Source organism: Schistocerca nitens, chromosome 8 (genome assembly GCF_023898315.1).
Source record: "Schistocerca nitens isolate TAMUIC-IGC-003100 chromosome 8, iqSchNite1.1, whole genome shotgun sequence".
NCBI classification, from domain to species: domain Eukaryota; kingdom Metazoa; phylum Arthropoda; class Insecta; order Orthoptera; family Acrididae; genus Schistocerca; species Schistocerca nitens.
The window spans coordinates 277535036-277561979 of record NC_064621.1 but is presented as its reverse complement, the minus strand read 5'-3'; the positions used below and the strand labels follow the sequence as shown (position 1 = coordinate 277561979).

General features: G+C 42.1%; 1 protein-coding gene across 1 annotated transcript in view; it reads left to right on the top strand.

Annotated features, from left to right (window-relative positions):
* Positions 1-24135, top strand: part of LOC126199004 (myrosinase 1-like) — an 81042-nt gene extending 56907 nt beyond the window's left edge. The window contains exons 9-11 of the mRNA XM_049935683.1: positions 3743-3877; positions 18511-18617; positions 23744-24135. Coding sequence (XP_049791640.1) covers positions 3743-3877; positions 18511-18617; positions 23744-23870 — 369 coding nt within the window. The 3' untranslated portion in view covers positions 23871-24135. The remainder of the gene's footprint in view (positions 1-3742; positions 3878-18510; positions 18618-23743) is intronic.
* Positions 24136-26944: the final 2809 nt, after the last annotated feature.

Here is a 26944-nt window from a genome sequence, read left to right as displayed (position 1 = left end):
AATGATTCAATAACTTTTCTTGCTGACAGTACGGGTAATGTAAAGGATGATGATAAACAGATGGCCGAAATTCTAAACCTAACTACCCAAAACTCGTTTACGGTAGAGGACAGCAACACCATTTCTTCTTTCAATTATCGAACAAACGCACAGATGGCTGACATAGTGTTTAGTGTATGTGGGATTGTAAAACTAGACTCTGAGAAGCTCATCTGCAGAAACCAGCACGGTTTTAGGAAACAGCGGCCATGCGAGACACAGCTGGTCTTTTTTGTGCAAGATATACAACAGGCTCTAGATACCGGCTCCCGGGTTGATGCCATATTCCTAGACTTTCGAAAGGCGTTCGACTCAGTTCCTCACTGTCGCTTGCTCCAAAAGTGCGCCCTTACGGTCTATCCGATGACATATGCGGTTGAGACTGTTTGCCGATGATGCTGTAGTATACAGCAAAGTAGTATCACACGAAAGTTGTGAACAAATCAATGAGGATTTGCAGAAAATAAATGCTTGGTGTAATGACTGGCAGTTATCTCTCAATATTAGTGAGTGTAACCTTCTGCGTGTAACAAAGCGAAAATCCCCGTTAATGTAAGAGTACAAAATAGATGCACCGTCTTTGGAAGCAGTACTATCCGACAAGTATCTGGGTGTAACTATGCGAAATGATCTCAAATGGAACGATCAGATTACGTAAGTAACGGGTAAGGCGAACTCTAGATTGCGGTGTATTGGTAGAATCCTGAAGCGATGCAGTCCTTCAGCAAAGGAAAGTACTTACAATACTTTAGTTCGTCCAGTCTTAGAGTATTGTTCTTCTGTATGGGACCATTACCAGTTGGGTCTGATACAAGAGATTGAGAAGGTCCAAAGAAGAGCGGCAAGATTCGTGACTGGTACATTTAGCCATCGCGAGAGCGTTACAAATGTCATATAAAGTCTGAAGCGGGACACACTTGCAGATAGACGACGCGCTAATCGGAAGGGGCTGCTCACTAAATTCCTATCTTCGCCGAGGGTGTAGAACTTATATTATTACCATCAACTTTCAAATCGCGCAATGATCACCATTCAAAGATAAGGGAAATTAGAGCTCGTACTGAGACTTTCAACAGTCGTTTTTCCCGCGAGCGATCCGCGAGTCGAACAAAGAGGTGCAAATATGACTTAGGCGCGAATAGTGCCCTATGCCGCACACCGCTTGGTGGCTAGCGGAGTATATATGTAGATGTAGACGTAGATGTATAGTGGTCATCAATGAATAATGGTTCAACAGCACCCCACGTGACCATCGTCGACGAGTATGGCGGCGGCCTGGGGATAGGCCCATTATTCCAATATTTTGAAGAGCACAACGGTTATACTCCTGGCCTCATGGTTTGGGACACCATCGGATATGACTTAAGGTCATGACTGACACCGATTGAGGGAAATATGAAGGCACAGCAGTACGTCATGATATCCCGACTCCTCATGCATCACCTCTCAAGTGACAGTACCGTGGTGCCATTTTTCAGCATGACAATACTCTTCCACACATGGCATGTGTCACTATGATGTGTGTGTGTAATGTTGGGTTAACCCCGTGGATAACGAGATCTCCAGATCCATCCATTCCAAAACGCTCGTGGCGCCAGCCAACTTGTCGCAGAAGAGGATGCGACGGCTATGTGACACTCTTCCCAACCGAATCAGTGCATGTATGAAGACCAAGACGGGGTGCCACGTCTTATCGACAAGCGGGCTCATAGTTCAATTTTCTTATAAATTTTTGTAGATATATTAATCAAATCATGACATACCCTCACAACATACGCAATTTAATTTCATTCCTCCTCCCCCGGGCCGGCTGGTGTGGCCGAGCGGTTCTAGGCGCTACAGTCTGGAACCGCGCGACCGCCACGGTCGCAGGTTCGAATCCTGCCTCTGGCGTGGATGTGTGTGATGTCCTTAGGTTATTTCGGTTTAAGTAGTTCTAAGTCTAGTGGACTGATGACCTCAGATGTTAAGTCCCATAGTGATAAGAGTCATTTGAACCATTTTCCTTCCGCAGCTTCTCTTTTTTGTCGGGTGCTATACGTCTTAATTTGTGCAAGTAGGCAGAGGGAAGTGTTTCTTCGATGAACATAGCTACGAATCGTCTCTCGTATTTTACATTCCCTTAGAAGGTCCTGGTTTCTTCCAAATTTTAGTGGATATACGTTCCCCGCAAGAAACAGTGGGGTTTCGTTTTCATTCAGTTGTTCCAGGAAATAGCCGCAAGATCTACGAAGGAGTAATGAAAAGTAATACCTCCCTATTTATTATGTGTAATGTTTTAAAGCTATTTGAGTACAATAAACGTTATTAACATTCTACGCCTTTATTCTTTGTGTATGTATGTTTGTAGCCCTCTGCCGCAAGAGAGCTCCAAATTGTAGGGTGTAACATGGCGGTATGCAGCGTAACTATGTGCGTATGTGGGCTCAAATCGAGTATCTAATTCGAAGAATTCACCCACACATGACGCACACTCCCCTTCAGCATTACAGTGCCACACCACACATGAGTACTGCGATATCTGCCACAATCCGACACCTTCGGTTCACTGTCATCGACCATACTCCATACAGTCTACACTTAGGCCCATCCGATTTCATCTGTTTCCGAAACTTAACATCTTCGAAGGCATCACTTTGACAGCGATGAAGCGGTGCAGTGAAAATGAGTTTGTGGCTCCGTCAACGAAGTCAAACATTCTACTGTGAAGGCCTCAACAAATTGGTCCGTCGTTAGGAGAAATGTGTTCGTCGTCAGGGTGACTTTGTTGTGAAATAAATATGTAGACATGAAGACGAAAATAGTAGAATGTTACTAATGTTTGATTTTGGCAAAAATCTTTTCATATAAAAAATTCGGAGGCATTATTTTCCAGCAAGTCTTCGTAGTGTATTTCGTTGGTTGCTTTAATATAATTGCGTATTGGTAAGAGTGTATACAGAATCTCGTGTACCCTTAGCGTATTAGCCAGTTATTTGATTTATCTGTGTACCACTGTGACGTTGGTGTCCCTGTAGGCTGTTGTTGAATGGGTAGCGATAGGTGTGAGAACAAGAAATATGGTACTTAAAAATGAATATTCTTGGTTTCAACGTCGCTGCGTATGCGTATGCAGTGGACGCAGCTTTTGTGAAGTGATTGTTTCACCGACCAACCTACTGTGACTGGTACTCTGTAATGCTTTCATAGCAGCCAACTGGCAGACATACTTTTGACTATAAAACTAATCACTTTGAATCCTAGTGTTCATAGCTGGTGGTCTAGTGGCTAGCGTTGCTGCCTCTGGATCACGTGGTCCTGGGTTAGATTCCTAGCCAGGTTGGGGATTTTATCTGCCTGGGGACTTGGTGTTTGTGTTGTACCCATCATTTCATCATCGTCATCGCCATCATTCGTGACAGTGGCTGGATTGGATTGTGTAGAAATCCGACTGTGTAAAAATTGGGACTTCGTACGGGCGCTGGTGACAGCGCATTTGAGCGCCCTGCAAACCAAATATCAATTAGTTACGTAGGCCACGTTTACATGAGTTATACCTCCTAGATATGTCTCATTATTGTACATATGGTTAAATACACATATTCTATGTCACTCCTCTTACAATAGTCTCGAAACTAGCGAACCAGACTGACTTCTTACTAGAAGTGTGACTTTCTTCACTTTTTGAGCGAAAGCTGTTTTAATCCTTTTGTTTCTTCAACAGGTAATCCCTTGGGGATTCCGTAAACTTCTGAACTGGATTGCTGTTTCATACCCAGAATACCCCATATTTGTGACGGAGAACGGCTACTCAGACTGGGGTGAGCTGGAGGACAAAAATCGTACCAACTATTACACGGTGAGTATGTAACTGCTACTGCGCTTGCGTAATCTCAGACGACACTTCTGCAAGCTTACACATGAAGATGAGACGTATGGAACTATTGCTCTGTAGCCAGATTTACTTAAAGGCTGAAGAATTATGTCAATTGCGGATGAATAACTTCCTGATGCACGGCCTTTAAGTTTGGAGGCGTTGTAGTACCAGTTTCTCTTTCGTTAAAACCAAATTTCTTCTAATATCTGTGTTAATATGTAAAAATGGTGTGGTGGTGTACATGCGCGCACACATACGTGTGTGTGTGTTTAATTCATTGACACATATACTACTGAACCGATAGTGGTGAACGTGGCAAATAGGTCTGGCTGGTGCACAGATATTTTAATTGTGGTAAAAAAATATTGTATCAGTATTACTACACTACTGGCGATTAAAATAGCTACACCACGAAGATGACGTGCTACAGAAGTGAAATGTAACCGACAGGAAGAAGATGCTGTGATAAGCAAATGATTTGCTTTTCAGAGCATTCACACAAGGTTGGCGCCGGTGGCGACACCTACAACGTGCCGACATGAGGAAAGTTTCCAACCGATTTCTCATACACAAACAGCAGTTAACCAGCATTGCCTGGTGAAACGTTGTTGTGATGCCTCGTGTTAGGAGGGGAAATGCGTACAATGACGTTTCCGACTTTGATAAAGGTCGGATTGTAGCCTATCGCGATTGCGGTTTATCGTATCACGACATTGCTGCTCGCATTGGTCGAGATCCAATGACTGTTAGCAGAACAGGGAATCGGTGGGTTCAGGAGGGTAATACGGAACGCCGTGCTGGATCCCAACGGCCTCGTATCATTAGCAGTCGAGATGACAGGCATCTTATTCGCATGGCTGTAATGGATCGTGCAGCCACGTCTCAATCCCTGGGTCAACCGATGGGGACGTTTGCAAGACAACAACCATCTGCACGAACAGTTCGACGACGTTTGCAGCGGGATGAACTATCAGCTCGGAGACCATGGCTGCGGTTACCCTTGACGTTGCATCACAGACAGGAGCGCCTGCGATGGTGTACTCAACGACGAACCTGGGTGGACGAATAGTAAAACGTCATTTTTTCGGACGAATCCAGATTCTGTTTACAGCATCATGATGGTCGCATCCGTGTTTGGCGACATCGCGGTGAACGCACATTAGAAGCGTGTATTCGTCATCACCATACTGCCATATCCCCGGCGTGATGGTATGGGGTCACTTGTTCGCATTGACGGCACTTTGAACAGTGGATGTTACATTGTAGACGTGTTACGACCCGTGGCTCTACCCTTCATTCGGTCTCTGCGAAACCCTAAATTTCAGCAGGATAATGCACGACCGCATGTTGCAGGTCCTGTAGGGGCCTTTCTGGATACAGAAAATGTTCAACTGCTGCCCTGGCCAGCACATTCTCCATATCTCTCACCAATTGGAAACGTCTGGTCAATGGTGGCGGAGCAACTGGCTCGTCACAATACGCGAGTCACTACTCTTGATGATCTGTGGTATCATGTTGAAGCTGCATGGGCAGCTGTACCTGTACTCGCCTGTTTGTCTCAATGCCCAGGCGTATCGCGGCCGTTATTATGCCCAGAGGTCGTTGTTGTGGGTACTGATTTCTCAGGATCTATGCACCCAAATTGCGTGAAAATGTAATCACATGTCAGTTCTAGTATAATACATTTGTCCAATGAATACCCGTTCATCATCTGCATTTCGTCTTGGTGCGGCAATTTTAATGGGCAGTAGTGTAAATTCATAAGATCGCTGTACAAAAATATGTCATCACTTAAAAAAGCAAACAGGTCTCTTCATTGCACTGTAGGTAGTGTAGAACTGGTACCATGTCTCCTTTTCACTCTTCACCGCTTGAGTAAAGCAGAACCATGACGGGGTTTGTATGTGTCATTCGACTGCGTGCTAACAGGACGTTAAGATCGACCTACGTAGAGACATTATAGAATCTCAGAATATACAAGGGTTGTTATAATTAAACGTTACCTACTTACGAGGGCCCGCATTAAAAACAAGTGATCTTACGATAATGAAACGTTCAGTAAACATTTGTAAGAACTTGCGAAAGGGAAGTAACGAATAAACCAAGCAAAGAAACACATTTTAATTTCTACATCAGATGGTAACATCTATGATTTGCGTACAGTGTTTACGTTCCTGGTATCAAACGTTGCTCATTGTGACCACTGTCTCCATCCACGACAGGCCGGAAGTCTGTACGTATACAATTTCACAAATGGTTGCAGCACTTCTCGGGCGGTGGACCCTGGAATGTTCGGCTGTCGTGACACAGCTCGTGCACTGCTTGAAGATCGCACATTGTTTCCGGCATTCTCAGACACGGCAGCAGGAGCTTCTTCAACAATCTGTGGCGCAATTGGCCGTCAGCCTCACCCTGGTGTAGTTCCTATATCGTCAGTGCATTCGAGCTTCCGAATCACGTTTTACAGCCCCGGTGCGGACAGAAGACCTCTCCTTACTCCTTTAATGCGCCTACACTCATGAAGACCAATAGCGTTATAGCTGTTGGTTTCTTAAAACAGCTTTACGAATGAAGTCCTCCTCACCTGCGACTGCCAGCAACTGGGGTGCGGTCTGATGCTTCTGTTTCAACCCACTATCGCCGTACCAGTAGCGGCTCCTAGTCATGACACTAACACAACTAGCAAGTTGTTGTTGTTATGGTTTGATGCAGCTCTCCACGCTACTATATGCTGTGCATGCTTCTTCATCTCCCAGTACCTAATGCAACCTACATCCTTCTGAATCTGCTTAGTGTATTCATCTCTTGGTCTCCCTCTACGATTTTTGCTTCACGGTGCCCTCCAATACTAAACTGGTAATCCCTTGATGCCTCAGAACGTGTCCTACCAACCGATCCGTTCTTCTAGTTAAGTTGTGCCACAAATTTATCTTCTCCCCAATTCTGTTCAGTACCTCCTTGTTAGTTATGCGAACTACCCCTCCAATCTTCAGCGCTCTTCTGTAGCACCACATTCCGAAAACTTCTATTCTCTGCCTGTCTAAACTTTTATCGTCCATGTTCCACATCCATACATGGCTACACTCCATACAAATACGTTCAGAAAAGACTTCCTGACACTTAAATCTGTACTCGATGTTAACAAATTTCTATTCTTCAGAAACGCTTTCCTTTCCAGTGACAGTGTAGATTTTATATCCACTGTACTTCGACCATCGTCAGTTATTATGCTTCCCAAATAGCGAAACTCATTTACTACTTTAAGCGTCTCATTTTCTAATCTAATTCCCTCAGCATCACCCAATTTAATTGGACTACATTCCATTATCCTTGTTTGCTTTTGTTGATTCCATTCAACTGCTCTTCCAGCTCCTTTGCTGTCTCTGACAGAACTACAATGTCATCGGCAAACCTCAGTTTTTATTTTTTCACCATGGGTTTTAATGCCTATTCAAAATTTGTCTTTCGTTAGCCTTACTACTTTTCTCAATATACAGATTAAATAACATCGGGATAGGCTACAGCCCTGTCTCACTCCCTTCCCAACCACTGCTTCCCTTTCATGCCCCGTCGACTCTTAAAAGCTGCCATCTGCTTTCTGTACAAATTATAAATAGCCTTTTGCTGCCTGTATTTTGCCCCTGCCACCTACAGAATTTGGACTGTCAAAAGCTTTCTCTGAATATAAAAATGCTAGACTCTTAGGTTTGCCTTACCTTAATCTATCTTCTAAGATAATTCGTAGGGTCATTATTGCCTCAAGTGCTCCAACATTTCTATGCAATCCAAACTGATCTTCCCCGAGGTCGGCTTCTACCAGTTTGTCCATTCGTCTGTAAAGAATTCGTGTTAGTATTTTGGAGCCATGACTTATTAAACCGATTGATCGGTAATTTTCACTCCTCTCAACACCTGCTTCCTTTGAGATTGGAATTATTATGTTCTTCTTGAAGTCTGAGGGTATTTCGCCTGTCTCATACATCTTTCTCAACAGATGGAAGAGTTTTGTCAGGGCCGGCTCTCCCAAGGCTATCAGTAGTTGTAATGGAATATTGTCTACTCCCGGGGCCTTGTTTCGACTTAGGTCTTTCAGTGCTCTGTCAAATTCTTCAGGCAGTATCGTATCTCCCTTTTCATCTTCATCTACCTCCTCTTCCATTTTCATAATATTTCCTAGTACATCGCCCTTGTATAGACCCTCCATATACTCCTTCCAACTTCCTGCTTTCCCGTTTTTGCTTAAAACTGGTTTTCCATCTGAGATCTTGATATTCATACAAGTGGTTCTCTTTCGTCCAAAGGTCTCTTTAATTTTCCTGTAGACAGTATCTACGGGGTTAAGTCAATTGTTATCCGCAAAGAAGTTATAAAATTTTGTTGTAATCAACCAGGTATCTTACAAGAACATCATTTATCGACATAGTCTCCTTGCGTTTCAACGCACTTGTTCCATCGTTGCACAAGCTTCCTGATGCCCTCGTAAAAGAAGGTTCTCGGTTGAGCTGCGAGCCAGGAATGCACCGCTTATTCCACTGCTTCATCCGAGGCAAATCTACGGCCCCTTAATGCTGTTTGAGTGGACAAAACAAGTGAGAGTCAGAAGGGGCAAGATCGGGACTATAGGGACGATAATCCAGTACTTCTGTTTCTGGAGCGTTTAAGCAGTGTGGGCAGCAGTATGCGGACGGACATTGTCGTGCAACAACACAGCACATTTTGACAGCTATCCACGGGGTTTGCTTCGAATTGCAGGCTTTAGCCTGGCAGTAAGCATCTCACTGTAATATGCACTGTTTATTGTTGTGCTCCTTTCAAAATGGCTCTGAGCACTATGGGACTTAACATCTATGGTCATCAGTCCCCTAGAACTTAGAACTACTTAAACCTAACTAACCTAAGGACATCACACAACACCCAGTCATCACGAGGCAGAGAAAATCCCTGACCCCGCCGTGTGCTCCTTTCCCATAATGTTCCAGTACTGGACCTTGTGCGTCCCAAAACACTGTAAGCATCAGTTTTCCTGCGGATGGTTAGGTCTTGAACTTTTTCTTGCACGGAAAATTTGGATGTTTCTATTCTATACACTGCCGTTTACTCTCTGGCTCGTAATGATGGTTCCACGTTTCGTCAGCAGTAATGATCCTGTCTAAGTAGTTGTCCCCTTCGTTTCCATAGTGATCCAAATGTTTTTTGCAGATGTCCATACGCTTTGGTTTATGCAACTATATGAGTTATTTTGGGACCCATCTTGCACAATCTTTATGAAACCCAAGTCTGTTGTGGATGATTTCGTAGGCAGAACCGTGACTGATTTGCAGACGATGTGCCACTTCGTCAATAGTTAATCGCCTGTCTAAGAGAATCATTTCACGTGAACGCTGAATGGCTTCTTCATTTGTGGCGATGAACGGACGTCCGGCTCCTTCATCGTGCGTAAAACTTGTGCGACCATTTCTGGATTTTTCCATCCTTTCGTAGACACTGCGTAGTTGTAAAACACTGTTCCCGTACTGTACCGAAAGTCTTCGATGAATTTCGGTGCCTGATACGCCTTCCGACCACAAAAAACGGTTCACCGATCGTTGCTCTTCTTTGGTGCAAATAGACTACGGAGCAGCCATGGTTAACAGCACGGCAGCAATAACGAAATTAACCTAGCAGCTTGGAAACTGCAAAGATATAACAACAAATATACAGAGCATGCGTCATCAACGTTAAACGACAGTACTACCAAAAGAAACAAAAATATAAATAAATTGCGGATACCTATCTTACCTCTCGTGATATATGCTCCTACATCCTTATACTTGTTCTCTGTCTATCCCTGCTTAGCCATTTTGCACTTACTGTCGATCTCATTTTTGAGAACTTTGTATTTCTTCTGGCCTCCTTCATTTAATGCATTTTTATATTTTCTCGTTTAATCAGTTAAATTCAATATCTCTTCTGTTATCAGTGGATTGCTACTAGCCCTCGTCTTTTTACCTAATCAGTCCTCTGCTGCGTTCACTATTTCATTTTTCGAAGTTACCCATTCTTTTTCTACTGTATTTCTTTCCACCATTCTTGTCAATCGTTCCCTAATGCTCTCTCTGAAACTCTCTACAACCTCTGCTTCTTTCAATTTACCCAGATCCCATCTCCTTAGATTCCCAGCTTTTTGCACTTTCTTCCGTTTTAATCTACAGTTCATAACCAACAGATTGTGGTCAGAGTTTACATCTGCCAGTGTAAATGTCTTACAGTTTAAAACCTGGTTCCTAAATTTTTGTCTTACCGTTATATAATCTATCTGAAACTTTCCAGTGACTCTAGGCCTCTTCCACGTATACAACCTTCTTTAATGAATCTTAAACCAAGTGTTAGCTATGATTAAGCTATTCTCTGTGCATAATTCTATCAGGCGGCTTCCTCTTTCATTCCTTACACCCATTCCATATTCACGTACCACTTTCCCTTCTCACCCTTTTCCTACTATCGAAACTTGTACTGCCGTGGTAGGCGTGGGCCTCGTGTTTATCTTTGCTACAATAATGCGTTCACTATGCTGTTCGTAGTAGCTTACCCGCGCTGCTACTTTTTATTCATTATTAAACCTACTCCTGCATTACCCCTATATGATTTTGTATTTATAATCCTGTATTCACCTAACCAGAAATCTTGTTCCTCCTGTCACCGAACTTCACTAATTCAAACTATATCTAACTTTAGCCTATCCATTTCGATTTTTAATTTTCTAACCTACCTGCCCGATTGAGTGATCTGACACTCCACGCTCCGATTCGTAGAATACCAGTTTTCTTTCTCCTGATAACGACATCCTCTTGAGTAATCCCCGCCCGGAGATCCGAATGGGGGACTATTTTACCTCCGGAATTTTTTACCCAAGAGGACGTCATCATCATTTAACAATACAGTAAAGCTGCATGGCCTCGGGAAAAATTACGGCTGTAGCTTCCCCTTGCTTCCAGCCGTTCGCAATACCAGCACAGCAAGGCCGTTTTGGTTAATGTTACAAGGCCAGATCAGTCAATCATCCAGACTGTTGCCCCTGCAGCTACTGAAAAGGCTGCTGCCCCTCTTCAATGGGGGTGGGGGGGGTGGGGTGGGGGGGGGTTACTAACAAGTAACAACGCAAATACTGCACCGCACAGTCTGAACATCATTCCTGTGAAGTTGGATATGTAAACAGCTTTCCGTCTACACTGGCTTAAGTAGAGGAAATTTAATTACAACCATCCTGCAGATGTTTTGGACACGCTCAGGCCACACCGTGAGTGAAGCTTTGTAGTTTGTTTTTTGGTGCACCAACTTCAATGTCCAGTGTATCTACAGTGAATGGTGTGCCTCTCGCAGCTAAGCAAAGGAGGGAAAAACGGTCATAAACCAACAGAGAATACGAGTGTCACTCCTCGTCTATAAGAAATAATTTCAAATCTGACTGGAATGGTTGCTGCCGGTAAACTCGGGTCTCAACCAGTTTCGGGAAGAACATTGTAAACGGCAATGAGTGACATGGACGGTCGCAGTAGGGTGCCTCGGCATAGGCTCTTGCTCACAGCAGAAAGTGGACGTGCTGAGTGTTGGCGCGTATTATCGTCCGAGGAGTAGCGATTCGTCCTCTGTCCAAATGGTACAACGACTACTCAATGAGCCGTCTAACCTGCATTCTGTGGAGAGTGCAGTTAAGCCCAGAAGTGGTCCTGTGATGTTTTAATACAAACTTTGAAATGCATGAGAGCAAGATAATAAAGAAAAACCTAAATCGCCTTGTGTGGGCGGGGCAAACGTGAACTACGTAGTAGCAAATACTACTAAATTGTTCCATGTGATTCGGCATTGCTCGTTAACAGACAGCTACAGGTTAAGAACATCAATAAAACAGGCAAGTAACTATATTTAGTATCTGCACAAAAGGCTTAAGAAGCCCCATTTACAAATATCTACTGCGCTTGTTAGCAGATATTTACAGCTCAAGAATGTCGACTGATTAGACTAATAATTATACTCAGCAACTGCACAAACGGCTTAAGCGTCAATGATAAATGTCTACTACGGCGAAGCCGTTTCAAGTCATGTAGTTTTCTTCTTCTTCTCCTCATCTTCTTCTCAAGGATTAGGCCTTTGTGACATGTTCCGGCTTCATAGGATTTATTATCATCTTTTCTTTGGTCTTTCCACAGTTCTTCCGACTGGGCTGTATCTACTTGCTGCTTTTTGTAGTCTCCTTTCACTCACACGTTCTAGATGATCTTTTTATTTTTTGGTGTGGCTTTTTTTTTTCATTTAGTTTATGCATTTGCAACTCTTTTCTAATCTCTCGGTTTGTAAATCGATCTCGTTTGGAACAGTCTTTTATAGAACTGAGAAATTTCATTTCTGCGATTTTTATGTGCCCTCTATCTTCCTCGCTCATTATCCCTGACTCACTTTCATAACGCAGCATCTACATCTACATCTACGTGATTACTCTGCTATTCACAATAAAGTGTCTGGCAGAGGATTCAATGAACCACTTTCAAGCTGTCTCTCTACTGTTCCACTCTCGAACGGCGCGCGAGAAAAATGAGCGCTTCCACTTTTCTGTGCGAGCCATGATTTCTCTTATTTTATTGTGATGATCATGTCTCCCTATGTAGGTGGGTTCCAACGGAATGTTTTCACAATCGGAGGAGGAAAATGGTGATTGAAATTTCGTGAGAAGATCTCGTCGCAACAAGAAACGCCTTTGTTTCAATGATTGAGACTCCACGTATCATGTCTGTGGCATTATCCCACCTACTTCGTGATAATAAAAATCGAGCTGCCCTTCTTTGTACTTTTTCGATGTCATCCGTCAGTCATACTTGTTGCGTATCCCACACGTCACAGCAATACTCCAGAACAGGGCGGACAAGCGTGGTGTAAGCAATCTGTTTAGTAGACCATTTGCACCTTCTAAGTGTACTACCAATGAATCGCAGTGTTTATTTTGCTCTACCCACAACATTACCTATATATTCATTGCAATTTACGTAATCCCAAAGTATTTGGTTGAATTTACAGCATTCAGATTTGTGTGACTTACCACGCAATAGAAATTTAGCGGATTTCTTTTAGTACTCGTGTGAATAACTTCACACTTTACTTTATTCAGTGTCAATTGCCACTTTTCGCACCATACAGATATCTTGTCTAAATCACTTTGCAATTCGTTTTGGTCAACTGATGACTTTACAAGACGGTAAATGACACCATCATCTGCAAACAATCTAAGACGGCTACTGAGGTTGTCTCCTAGGTCGTTAATATAGATCAGGAACAATAGAGGGCCCATAACACTTCCTTGGGGAACGCCGGATATAATTTCTGTTTTACTGGATGACTTTCCGTCTATTACTACGAACTGTAACCTTTCTGACAGGATGTCACGAATCCAGTCACACAACTGAGGCGATATTCCATAGGCACGCAGTTTGGTTAGAAGACGCTTGAGAGGAACGGTATCGAAAGCCTTCCGGAAACCTAAAAATATGGAATCAATTTGACATCCCCTGTCGATAGCACACATTACTTCTTGAGTATATAGAGCTAGTTGTGTTTCGCAAGAACGATATTTTCTGAATCCGTGCTGACTACGTGTCAATAAATCGTTTTCTTTGAGGCGCTTCATAATATCTGAATTTAGTATATGTTCAAAAACCCTACTGCAAATAGACGTCAGTGATATGGGCCTGTAATTCGGTGGATTACTCCTACTTCCCTTTTTGGGTGTTGGTGTGACTTGAGCAATTTTCCAGTCTTTAGGTACGGATCTTTCTGTGAGCGAGCGGTTGTATATAATTGCTAAATATGGAGCTATTGCATCAGCATACTCTGAGAGGAACCTGACTGGTATACAATCTGTACCGGAAGCCTTGCTTTTATTAAGTGATTTAAGCTGCTTTGCGATAGCGAGGATATCTATTTCTGTGTTTCTCATCGTGTCAGTTGTTCTTGATTGGTATGCAGGAATATTTACTTCGTCTTCTTTGGTGAAGGAGTTTCGGAAAACCGTGTTTAATAACTCTGCTTTAGTGGAACTGTCATCAGTGACTTCACCGTTGTTATCACTCAATGAAGGTATTGATTGCGTCTTGCCACTGGTGTGCTTTTTGTATGACCAGTATCTCTTTGGATTTTCTGCCAGATTTCGAGACAGAGTTTCGTAGTGGAAATTACTGAAAGCATCTCGCATTGAAGTACCCGCTATATTTCGAGCTTCTGCAACACTTTGCCACTATTGGGGATTTTGCATTCTTTTAAATTTGGCATGCTTTTCTCGCGTCTTCTGCAACAGCGATCTGACTCGTTTTGTGTACCATGGGGGATCAGGTCATCACTTATTAATTCATGTGGTATGTATCTCTCAATTGCTGTGGATACTATTTGTTTGAAATCATTCCACAGCTTTTCTACGCTTACATGATCAGATCGGAAGGAGTGCAGGCTGTCTCTTAAAAAGGCGTTAAGAGCATTTTTTCAGCTTTTTAAAATATTTATACTTAGCGTTTATTTTTGATGGTTGCTGGAGTTGCGGTATTCAGCCTAACAGCTTCTGTCTTGTGGTCGCTAATCCCTGTATTCGTCACGATACTCACTATATGTCCAGGATTGTTTGTTGCTAAGACGGCAAGTATGCTTTGGCAACCATTTACGCTTCGAGTGGGCCCATGAACTAATTGATCCAAATAATTCTCTGAGAAAGCATTCAGTACAATTTCGGATGACGTTTTATGCCCACCGCCGGCTTTAAACGTATATTTTTTCCCGCATATCGAGTGTAGGTTAAAGTCACCACCGAGTATAGTTGTATGAGTGGGATACCTATTTGTAATTAGACTCAATTTTTCTTTGAACTGTTGAGCAACTATATCTTCTGAGTGTGGACAGTTTTGTCCGATTGTCAAGTATAACTTCTACCCATACTATTTAGCAGGAACTATCTACTTCAATTTCACTACAAGGCAACTACTTCTAACAGCAATAAATACTCCACCACCGATTGTATTTAATCTACCCTTTCTGAACAGTGTTAGATCGTTAGAAAAAATTTCTGCTGAACTTATTTACGGCTTAAGCCACCTTTCTGGGATATTGTAGAGTTCGAGCTGGGTGTCCTTGCGGGTTTCCTTTTTTAATGTTCGTTTTACGGTTCCGCGTATTATAACAGTGTCTCTGTAGTCGTCAAACGATATACTGTATCCAAGTAGCTAAAGTTAGAGACTTGTTTAATTAGTTTGATATTTATCTTTATTTTTTTCTCCTAGTGGGTTTCTTTCTCTGAAAGCCATGAACTTAGGAAACACTCGTAATAAAATGAGTTGAGGACAGGTGCGACTTATGTAATGCTGTTTGCAATCCGTCTTCTGTTTTATCTACAAGCAACAGATTGTCAGCAGTCAGCAGCGTATTAATAAAATCGCTTCGTCCTGGGTTAGTACCATGTGCTACAAATATACTTTGTTTTCACTTACGAATGGGGTCGTCTAAATATATATTAAACAGTAGAAAAGAAAGGCTACATCCTTTGTCTTACTCCTTGATTTACACTCCTGGAAATGGAAAAAAGAACACATTGACACCGGTGTGTCAGACCCACCATACTTGCTCCGGACACTGCGAGAGGGCTGTACAAGCAATGATCACACGCACGGCACAGCGGACACACCAGGAACCGCGGTGTTGGCCGTCGAATGGCGCTAGCTGCGCAGCATTTGTGCACCGCCGCCGTCAGTGTCAGCCAGTTTGCCGTGGCATACGGAGCTCCATCGCAGTCTTTAACACTGGTAGCATGCCCCGACAGCGTGGACGTGAACCGTATGTGCAGTTGACGGACTTTGAGCGAGGGCGTATAGTGGGCATGCGGGAGGCCGGGTGGACGTACCGCCGAATTGCTCAACACGTGGGGCGTGAGGTCTCCACAGTACATCGATGTTGTCGCCAGTGGTCGGCGGAAGGTGCACGTGCCCGTCGACCTGGGACCGGACCGCAGCGACGCACGGATGCACGCCAAGACCGTAGGATCCTACGCAGTGCCGTAGGGGACCGCACCGCCACTTCCCAGCAAATTAGGGACACTGTTGCTCCTGGGGTATCGGCGAGGACCATTCGCAACCGTCTCCATGAAGCTGGGCTACGGTCCCGCACATCGTTAGGCCGTCTTCCGCTCACGCCCCAACATCGTGCAGCCCGCCTCCAGTGGTGTCGCGACAGGCGTGAATGGAGGGACGAATGGAGACGTGTCGTCTTCAGCGATGAGAGTCGCTTCTGCCTTGGTGCCAATGATGGTCGTATGCGTGTTTGGCGCCGTGCAGGTGAGCGCCACAATCAGGACTGCATACGACCGAGGCACACAGGGCCAACACCCGGCATCATGGTGTGGGGAGCGATCTCCTACACTGGCCGTACACCACTGGTGATCGTCGAGGGGACACTGAATAGTGCACGGTACATCCAAACCGTCATCGAACCCATCGTTCTACCATTCCTAGACCGGCAAGGGAACTTGCTGTTCCAACAGGACAATGCACGTCCGCATGTATCCCGTGCCACCCAACGTGCTCTAGAAGGTGTAAGTCAACTACCCTGGCCAGCAAGATCTCCGGATCTGTCCCCCATTGAGCATGTTTGGGACTGGATGAAGCGTCGTCTCACGCGGTCTGCACGTCCAGAACGAACGCCGGTCCAACTGAGGCGCCAGGTGGAAATGGCATGGCAAGCCGTTCCACAGGACTACATCCAGCATCTCTACGATCGTCTCCATGGGAGAATAGCAGCCTGCGTTGCTGCGAAAGGTGGATATACACTGTACTAGTGCCGACATTGTGCATGCTCTGTTGCCTGTGTCTATGTGCCTGTGGTTCTGTCAGTGTGATCATGTGATGTATCTGACCCCAGGAATGTGTCAATAAAGTTTCCCCTTCCTGGGACAATGAATTCACGGTGTTCTTATTTTAATTTCCAGGAGTGTATAATTAATACCTGATGTTCTTTACCTTGGCAAAACTATCTGTGTGGTCAAATATAGTCTGTTTCATGATGATATAATATGTTTTGAGTATCCATGTATTTGTAACATTTCCCATAGTATCTTCCTATCTACCTTGTCGAACGCCTTTCCAAAATCGACTAATCCGATGGATGTCGGAAGGTTATATGCTCTCCGCTTCACCAATATTCTAATTTTTGTGTCCATATTTCCTAACAAGATCTTCCTTTCTTAAACCCATTTTGATCTTCAGATAATTTGGTGGCTGGTGTTGTTTGCAAACGAGCGTTAAGTATCATACCATATATTTTGTATCATGTGTTCAAGATACACATTGCACTGTATATTTTTGTGTGCTGGATCTATCTCTTTTCTTGAACACTGATGCTATATTTGGTAGTCTCCACAATTCCAGAATTCTGATTCCAAGCCAGCACATTTTTATTGAATGCTAATATTGGTATTTCAGTAGCATTCTCTCATATTTTAGTAGTTCCATAAAAATTCCTTCTGAACTGGGGCCTTCTCGTTTTTTGATATCCTTGAAGGGATCTATGCTTTTTATTTCCAACATCTCTCTTCTTCTAACACCAGATTACCACTCCATCCAAGATATTTATAGTGTTTGAGCCAGTCATGATTTTCTGTTATATCTTTTTTGGCAGTATATCTCTCTGTCTCGTTCAGGTTTCGAGAAGCCCATGCACATATTTTCTGTTTGGATGATCAACCTATTCCAGGTTTCTCCATGTACATTCATTATCAATAATTATTTGTAAACCCTTTGTTCAACGTATAAAAGTAAAGAAAACATCTTACAATAGCAGGTTAGCCGCCGCTAATAATTACTTTGTCAGTTCCAAATAGATTTCTCTACCAGTGACAAAACTTAAGGAAAGGAAGTTTAATATCTTTTACATCATAAGATCTTCACTTAAATACCAATAAAAAGAATTCAGATTCTCTTACCTAACTTTTCATGTAGGATTAAGAACAATATGCCGCCTGGTTTGTTTGTCTTGTTCCCACGGCAGTATCGATGGTGTTATCGCTGTAGAGTAGACTGAAGATCGCGCGTGTTATCTGAAACGTCCTGTCAACAGCTCGGTACTTTGAGAGGGATTATCACCCCTTCTGAGAATGAACAGGGTATGGATCGACGAAGGAAAATCACCTGAAAACTTAATTCTTACGAACGTGACTCCATTTACGCTACTCCTTCTGCTCTTTCTGCTCCGTAGCAGAATTATTTAAAGTGTAAAACGTGGCGGGTGGGAATTACCAGCTCACACCTATATATCTCTATGTAAATGGAAATGATTCGTCCCACACCATTACGATATATCATGCAAAATTAGCCGTTTAACTTGAAACTAACTAAATTAGAAAGTCCAGAGCGTTACACCGTGTCGTAAATATCTAAGTTTCATTGATGGAAGAAGTTCACTGTTGTATACTATATGACAAGCTACTTCAAATACTGACATCAATGTAACGATCCAATAGTAGCAGTTTTACCATTAAGCTTTCTGGCTGAAACAATAATGTTGTGAATATAAGTAACTTTAAAACTCTCCAGTAATAATTGTTCCTGTTGTTTCAGAGCTACCTAGCAGAAATGTTGAAAGCGATCAATGTTGATGGCAACAACGTAATTGGTTACACAGCCTGGAGTCTGCTTGACAACCTTGAGTGGAACGATGGCTACGCGTAAGTAATAGTTCTATTGTTACACGTTTTATTTATACGGCCTGTTGCTGTAAACTGTGCTTTGTTTGAAGCCAGCCATTGTCTCGTGATGGTGCCTAATATAGGTTCCTTCAAAAGAATAGAAAGAAATGTAGAGGACACGAGAAGATACCAGAAAACAAATATAGAAATACGGACAATACTTGTTGTAATTGTTGTGGTCTTCAATTTGAAGACTAGTTTGATGCACCTCTCCACGTTATCTTGAGCAAACCCCTTCACCTCTATATAACTACTGCAACCATCATCCGCTTGAACCTGACTATTTACGTCAAGCCTTGTTGTCCAAGTTTCAATCCTTATGCTTCGCTATATTACAAAATTTAATTTTCCTTGATGTGTCCTATCAACAGATTTCTTAGTTTACTTAAGTTTCTTTTCTTACTGCCTCTTCATTAACTATCTAATTTATTCAACAAATCTTCCCCTATATTCTGTAGCATCACATTGCTAAAAAGTGTGTTTGTGACACATGTTTCACTCCTGCAGAAATTACACTCCACACAAATACTTTTAGAAAATAATTCCTAACATTAAAATTTATATTAGCTGTCGAAACGTTATATTTGTCAGTAATGCTTTTCATGCTATTGGCAGCTTACATTTTAATCCTCTATATCTCGGCCATCTTCGCTCATTTACTCCCCAAAAAGCAACACTAGCCTGCTACTTTCAGTGTCTTTTGTTTTAGTTTGTGCGTTGAACATACTGTCCTCTGGAGTTTGTCAGTCAGTTTCTTGTGGGTAAATCACTTTGGGAGATGACCACAGGCGTAGCCACAGGAATACATTATCCAAGAGGCCGATAAGAACTGGGTGACCAAGAAAAATGTAAAAATCGTAACTATTTACAAAACCTAACACATGATGAAAGAAGAACACGGCTCCACAAAAGGAAGTCATTATAAATTACGACATTCAGCGCATGCCTCAACATATCATTTTCATTGTTTCGCAACTCTGTTGAACTTGATTTTATATAATGGTTGGTTCTGAGTTACTTGGCTGCTACAGAAACCCTACGACAGCAGATAACAGCAACGCTCTATGACCAATGTCAGTGTTAATTTCTGCTGGCTTTCCTTTTCCACTTTGTGTACTAGCTATTGAAGACTAGTTGATTGCAGCAGGGACGTGTTCATTTTTCTCTAATAATTATGTGGTGAGGTTGTACAATGCACCAACATCATTCTCTCACGTAAATGTACGAGACACGTGTTAGAATAAAACACCCATCCTGTCTCTCAGGGCAGGTTATAATCAGATACATTGCACAATTAGGACACGTTACCGACTTTACACGGTATAGTCACGAGCAAATTCAGCTTCGTAAGCACTAGACATGCATTTTTTTATCTGGAACATAATTTACCAACACTGACTTAAAAGATAGCCCACCTCCCTACTGTGACCAAGGTCTTAGAGAGGTTTTCCAATTGAGAATTCCTCTGCCCCACTACCAACTCGCCTCTTACATCACTGAAAAGTCATTGACTCTACAAGGTTCATTAATCCAACAGACAGATGTATGTAGAGCATGAAGACTATTAACCCTAGGACGCCTAAGGGGGGGGGGGGGGTTCGTTGAACCCACAATTTTTTTATGTCCCCGGCTTTTGCCCAAGTAACTTTTGTACTACATATTCCCTTTGAGTTATTGTTTGTTGGCTATTTTATGAAACGTTAGTGTCAATATATTTTATAGAAAATTCCTGCTTTGAAAGAAAAAATAAATAAACTTATTATGGGTCCAACAACCCCCCCCCCCCCCCTTAGGCTTCCATGCTATAGAAAATTTCCCTACGTAGGATTTCGTATTTCTCATCTCTACAACAATGCAAGTTAGTTTCTTGTTAGTTGGTATTCTTGATATTCACAACAATCGGCTTACTTTCAGAGAAGTGATTGTTGATGTCAGTCAGCTGTTATTTATCTTGTAAACTTGGAATGAGTTAGTGCATTCCCTACTGTTCACACCCAGACTGAAATTCCACGGAGGACTGTTGCTAATATAGTAAGAGAGCAGGCAGAAGTAGCTCCAGCTGCTGTTTGCCATTCACCTGGAGAAGCCTTGAAGTTACTTCTTACGCCTGACATCATGGATGTTATAGTAAAACATTCAAATGAAGAGGCAGTTAGGCGAAATGTTACTTTGACTAATGAGAAAGAATTGTTTGCCTTTATAGGAATCCTGATACTTATGGGGGCAAATAAGGACAATTCTGTCAGTGTACACGATCTTTGGTCAGACCTAATGGGTCGGCCAGTTTACAAGGGTATTATGGCAAGAGAACGTTTCAAAGAACTTATTGCAATCATAAAGTTTGATGACAAAAGTACCCGCCAGCTAAGAAGGGAATCAGACAAGTTCACAGCATACCGTGATATTTTCAACAAAGTGAATGATAAACCAGGGGTCCACCTAACCATTGATGAGATGCTCAGCTTGTTTAGAGGGCGCTGCCCCTTTAAAGAATTTATGAAGGGTAAACCGAGCAAGTATGGCATCCTTATACGCATGATGTCCGATGCAGTTGACAGATACGTCTTGAATATGGAACTAGTGAAATTGCAGGTAGAAGAAAGAAGTGCCAATGCAAGAGGGTTATCTAACCAAATTGTTCAATCAATGGAGACTATTCTACAAAAGAAAATCAAAGAAGTGACAACAGAAGCACATCAGCCTCCTGCAAGGAAAGGTCGGTGCCATATTTGTGTAAGAGAAGCTAAAAAAAAGAATCAGAAGTACAACAATCTAACTAAACCAAAACAGTATTGTGGACAGTGTTATAAAAATGTGTGTAACACACATTCCGAAAAAATTGTGAAGTGTGTCTCTTGCCTTGAAGTCGACGACTCAGAGTAGTTTACTGTATATGAACACATCTGTATTTTGTATTGTAATATGTCAATTTTTTATTCACTCAATCCAATATTTATAACAATTAACAACATTTACAAACCGATGCCTTAGTTAAAATACATAAACCATTTTGAAAGTTGTAATTTTTCGTCAATAAACTTATTTAATACCTGTGGGCTCGCCGAATCCCCCCCCTTAGGCATCCAAGTTAGAAAAAAAGGCTTGGGCGTCCTAGGGTTAAAACATAAAGTATCTGAGGACTACACGTCCAGCTGGGCACTGATACGGCAACATAGCCGAGGTATAAACGTGCACCAAAGCAGAATCATAGTTACACGCCATCTACCTACTCAGTACAGTACTAAGCATGACTCATAGCAACGAGTGTTTGAAAATTTGATTCTATTATTCAATAATCTTCCTTACTACAAACAAGCTACTTCATTTTCCACTGAAATTAATGAGCAAAACTGAACGAGGTATGTCCCGAAGGAAAGATAGCAGAAAGGAATCTGAAATTATAAACGAGCTTATCATCAACTGAGTTATTCCTAAGTAACTGCTGTCAGAAGCGTCAAACGGCGTTACTCAACACACGGTTTAGTTTCGTGCGTAAGACAGTTTCACTCTAAATTTATAATTCTGTTTTTGCAAGTGTGTTTCTAGCTTTCATCTCCGCCGCTGTGTGTGTGGGTCAGGAACAAAAATATCAGCAAAATCGTTATGATAGTTTTCATTGCTGCGCCCCAAACAGTATACTAGCAATGTAGGGCCAAGGTCCACTTGCACTGTGACTATTCAGATATTCTAAAACTTACTCATCCTACAGCATGACCTATAAGTAGGCCAAGACTGTCACCAACCTAATCATCAGAAAAATTCAGCCAAAATTGTTCGTTCGCAAAAGCCGAACTTTTTATCCAAAATCAAGTGGAATTGCTCATAAAAGCGCCCATCACTTCAGATTCACTACAAAACAGTCGCTGAATCACCGACGCTGAAGCTATACATCAAAAGAACGTAACGACAACCAAAAGAATCTGAATACTGAGGCTACAACAACAATAATGGAAACAAGGCGAGCAAACTGAAGAAAAATAGCGTAGACACACACACAAACACACACACACACACACACACACACACACACACACACACACACACACACACACACACACACTAGCGCACGCGCTAGAAACGCACACAGTAAGATAAAACTTTTTCGAATTAAATAATGTAGATACGATTAGGCAATGAGTTTAGTTGTTACTGTACTTGATAATACTCAAGTTTCAGAGAAATCAGCATGCAGTAGTTGTGCAATGCAGCTGATTAGTAGCTAGTTGAAAGTAAACAAGTTTATGTACCATTGGAATTCACTGTGTACAGACAGTATGCAAACTGATTAGTGTACAGTTATGTAATTTCCGTACTAAGGTGAACAACGGAATTATATTGATGAAACATAGTTTTTGTAATATTTTTGTTGATTTAAGTTACTGAATAGTTTTACATGCAAATAATTAGAAACGTAAAGATTAACCCCACACATTTTCATATGCATATTCCTACGAAATTACAGGCTCGCACATTGTACTAAACTATACATATCCGCCTTGATTTTAAATCAGCGATCAAAAAATTTTCGTACACAGGTTATTTTGCACTGTTTCACATTGTATTGCAGCTTCTGTTGAATAGAAGCGTGATTAGGCAAATAATTCCTACGACACAAAAGGAAGAAATATAAGTTTCGTGGTAAATGTTAGCTGTTGGGTAACTGTTTATTAAGCTAGTACTCTTGGTGCTCATATAGACGACTTAGATTCAGTAATCCTAGCACCATTTTCGTGTCAGACTATTACTTCCGAGGCATTTATTGTCTTCTCAAGTGTTTACGTTTTCCTTTTTACCTGAATAACGTGTGGTAACTATTAACTCCTGAAAATACAGTTAACTATTTCCTTAAGAGTGACGTGAACTTTTAACTACAATTTCTTCGTTACAAAATTCATCTACCAGTTTTCAGAGGTCAAATACAGATATTCATTTGCTCGAAATAATATAAGTTAACCACTTCTATGTGGTACGTTTAGAACATTTGAGGAATGGTAGCTTATTAACTCTTTGTTTCAAAGTTTATTGCCATTCAGAATAAGTATGGAGCAACAATGCACTATCATGTAACTAATTCCAGTAGAAATAAGTCACGTTTTCTTTTTCAGCATTAAATTCGGCCTGTATCAGGTCGACTTCAATGATACCGAGCGTCCCAGGACAGCTAAGGATTCAGTGCAAACTGTAGCTCAGATCTACGCTAACAAGGAGTTACCCATGGAGTACTTCCTGTGACAGAATGTTCATGTATCCTCCGAAAGAAATCGCAAGGCTGAGACTACAGTGCGTAGTCCACCATAAATATAAAATAAAAAACTAATTAAATCTTTTATTTGTCTTAATTCGTCCACCTTCTTATAGCATGTTGCTACTGAATCGTCAAGTATGTGCAACTCTGGAAGGTGCGAAATTTCGTTTACTAGTCTTTAATGATTACTGTTTCAAATGTTCCCTGATTTGGTTAATTTACAAAAATAAATTATAATTATCTGTTATTAAATCTGGAGATATTACGCAGACTGTTTCCCTATTTTGCTTTAACAGGAAGAAAAAACTGATCGATAAACTACACATGGAGGGACAGATGCATATGAGAAGCAGTATTCTTTATCCTGTAAGTGTAGATGACGTCTCCATTAACGATGAGGATGACACATACATTATTTCATACGAAAGAAGGCCCACAAAGACACTGTAGACCTATTAGTTACCAATACAGGAAACTAAACAAAAAAGCTGCAGCGTATATTTAGTGAACATATGCAGCATTGTACAAAGGTTTTCTGAACTTCTTTGGAACAAAATAAACGCAATTTTTTGAGACGCACAGTTATATTCAATAAGAAATAAATAATGAAAATTCTAATGACTTTCCACTAATAAGATTGCGGTAATGTTTGAAAATACACAACCCACCTCTATGCGTACAGCCAAAAATTTAAAAACTTTGACTTACTTAGCATATCGACAGTAAAAAACAAACAGCTTAGAATTTTGTAAGGTTGTACTCGTAAGCTGATGTAGTGATGAAAATTTATAATTCAATACAAAAACCATACAGCTGATACATCAAACCGTTTAGCTTTAGAAACGTTCTCCACAAGTAAAAGATGTCAAATTTGTGGACAAACGATTCGGTAAGTTAACAAATTGGGATGATTTTATTCATAGATTTCTTACAGTATTGTTTTGAGCTCATCTTTCACATTGGAAAAACATTTCCAATGCTCTAATCTAATCAACAAGAATTTTGTGCGATTTTAACACCTTTTTAGACATCTGCCTTACTAGTTGTGAATATTAACAACTGTTTCACTGAATAATTTTACTCACTAATGAAATTTGTTTCCTACAATCAATTTGAAACTGGAAGTGGCACTGTTGTTCACAAATACAATAAAAATTAAACTCTGCCCGAACAGGCGATGAAGACCCAATGGTAGTGACCGGCCGCCGTGTCATCCTTAGCCCACAGGTGTCACTGAAAGCGGATGTGCATGGGTATGTGGTCAGCACAACGCTCTCCCAGTCGTATGTCAGTTTACGAGACCAGAGCCGCTACTTCTCAATCAAGTACCTCGTCAGTTCGTCTCATAAGGGCTGAGTGCACCCCACTTGCCAACAGCGCTCAGCAGACCTAATGGTCAGCCATCCAGGTACTAGTCCAGCCCGACGGCGCTTAACTTCGGTGATCGGACGGGAACCGATGTTACCACTACGGCAACCTCCACTAAATCCAAATTCGACTCAGACGTGAAATGCTCTGTAATCTTTCCATTGATATACAATTCCTGCCACACAATACCATTGGTACTAAAAGATAATGTAAATGGTATCTCCTCCCACAGTGATTTTTTCACTCAGCAGCGGAGTGTGTGTTAATATGAAACTTCCTGGCAGATTAAAACTGCGTGCGAGGCCGAGACTCGAAATCGGAACATTTGGCGTTAGAGGCAAGTGCTCTACCAACCCAACTACGCAAACACGTTCAGGGACCTGTCCTCACAGGTTTATTTTCGTCAGTTCGAGTCTCGATCCAGCAGAGTTTTAATCTGCCCGGGAGTTTTTGGCATCACTTGCAACACATTTCTTATTCTTGGGGAAACACTGATCAGAAATAACTAGTGAGTTCCACTCTTGTGAGTGGCATTTTGTAGTCAGCCATACGAACCTACTTTTCTCAAATGCCTGTGTTGTTCGAATAAATTCCAGAATACACTGAAGCGCAATGAAACTGGTATGGGCATGCGTACTTAAATATAGAGATATGTAAGCAGGCAGAATACGGCGCTGTGGTCGGCAATGCCTGTATAAGACAAGTGTCTGGCACTGTTGTAAGATCGGTTATTGCATCTACAATGGTAGGTTACCAATATTTAAGTGAATCTGAAGAGGTATTATAAAATGGTTCAAATGGCTCTAAGCACTATGGGACTTAACATCTGAGGTCATCAGTCTCCTAGACTTAGAACTACTTAAACCTAACTAACCTAAGGACATCGCACATATCCATGCCCGAGGCAGGATTCGAAGCTGCGACCGTAGCAGCAGCGCGGTTTCGGACTGAAGCGCCTAGAACCGCTCGGCCACCACGACCGGCTGAACATGTATTATAGTCTACGCACGAGCGATGGGATACAGCATCTCCGAGGTAGCGATGAATTGGGGATTTTCCCGCACGACTATTTCAGAAGTATACCGTGACTATTAGGAATCCGGTAAAATATCAAATCCCCGACATCGCTGCCGCCTGAAAAAGATCTGCAACAACGGGACTAACGACGACTGAAGAGAATCGTTCAATGTGACAGAAATTCAACCCTGCCGCAAATTGCTGCAGATTTTAGTGCTGACCAATCAACAATTGTAAGCGTGCGAACCATTCAACAGAATATCATCGATACGGGCTTTCGGAGCCGAAGGTCCACTTGCGTACCCTTGATGGCTGCACAACACAAAGCTTTACGTTTCGCCTGGGCCCGTCAACTCCTACATTGGGCTGTTGATGACTGAAAACATGTTGCCTGGTCGGACGAGTCTCGTTTCAAATTTTATCGAGCGGATAGACGTGTACGGGTATGGAGACAATCTCATGAATCCATGGACCCTGCATGTCAACAGAGGACTGTTGAAACTGGCGGAGGCTCTGTAATGGTTTAGGGCGTGTGCAGGTGGAGTGATATGGGACCCCTGATACGTCTAGATAAAACTCTAACACGTGACACGTACGTAAGCGTCCTATCTGATCACCAGCATCCATTCATGTTCATTGTGCATTCCGACGGACTTGGGCAATTCCAGCAGGACAG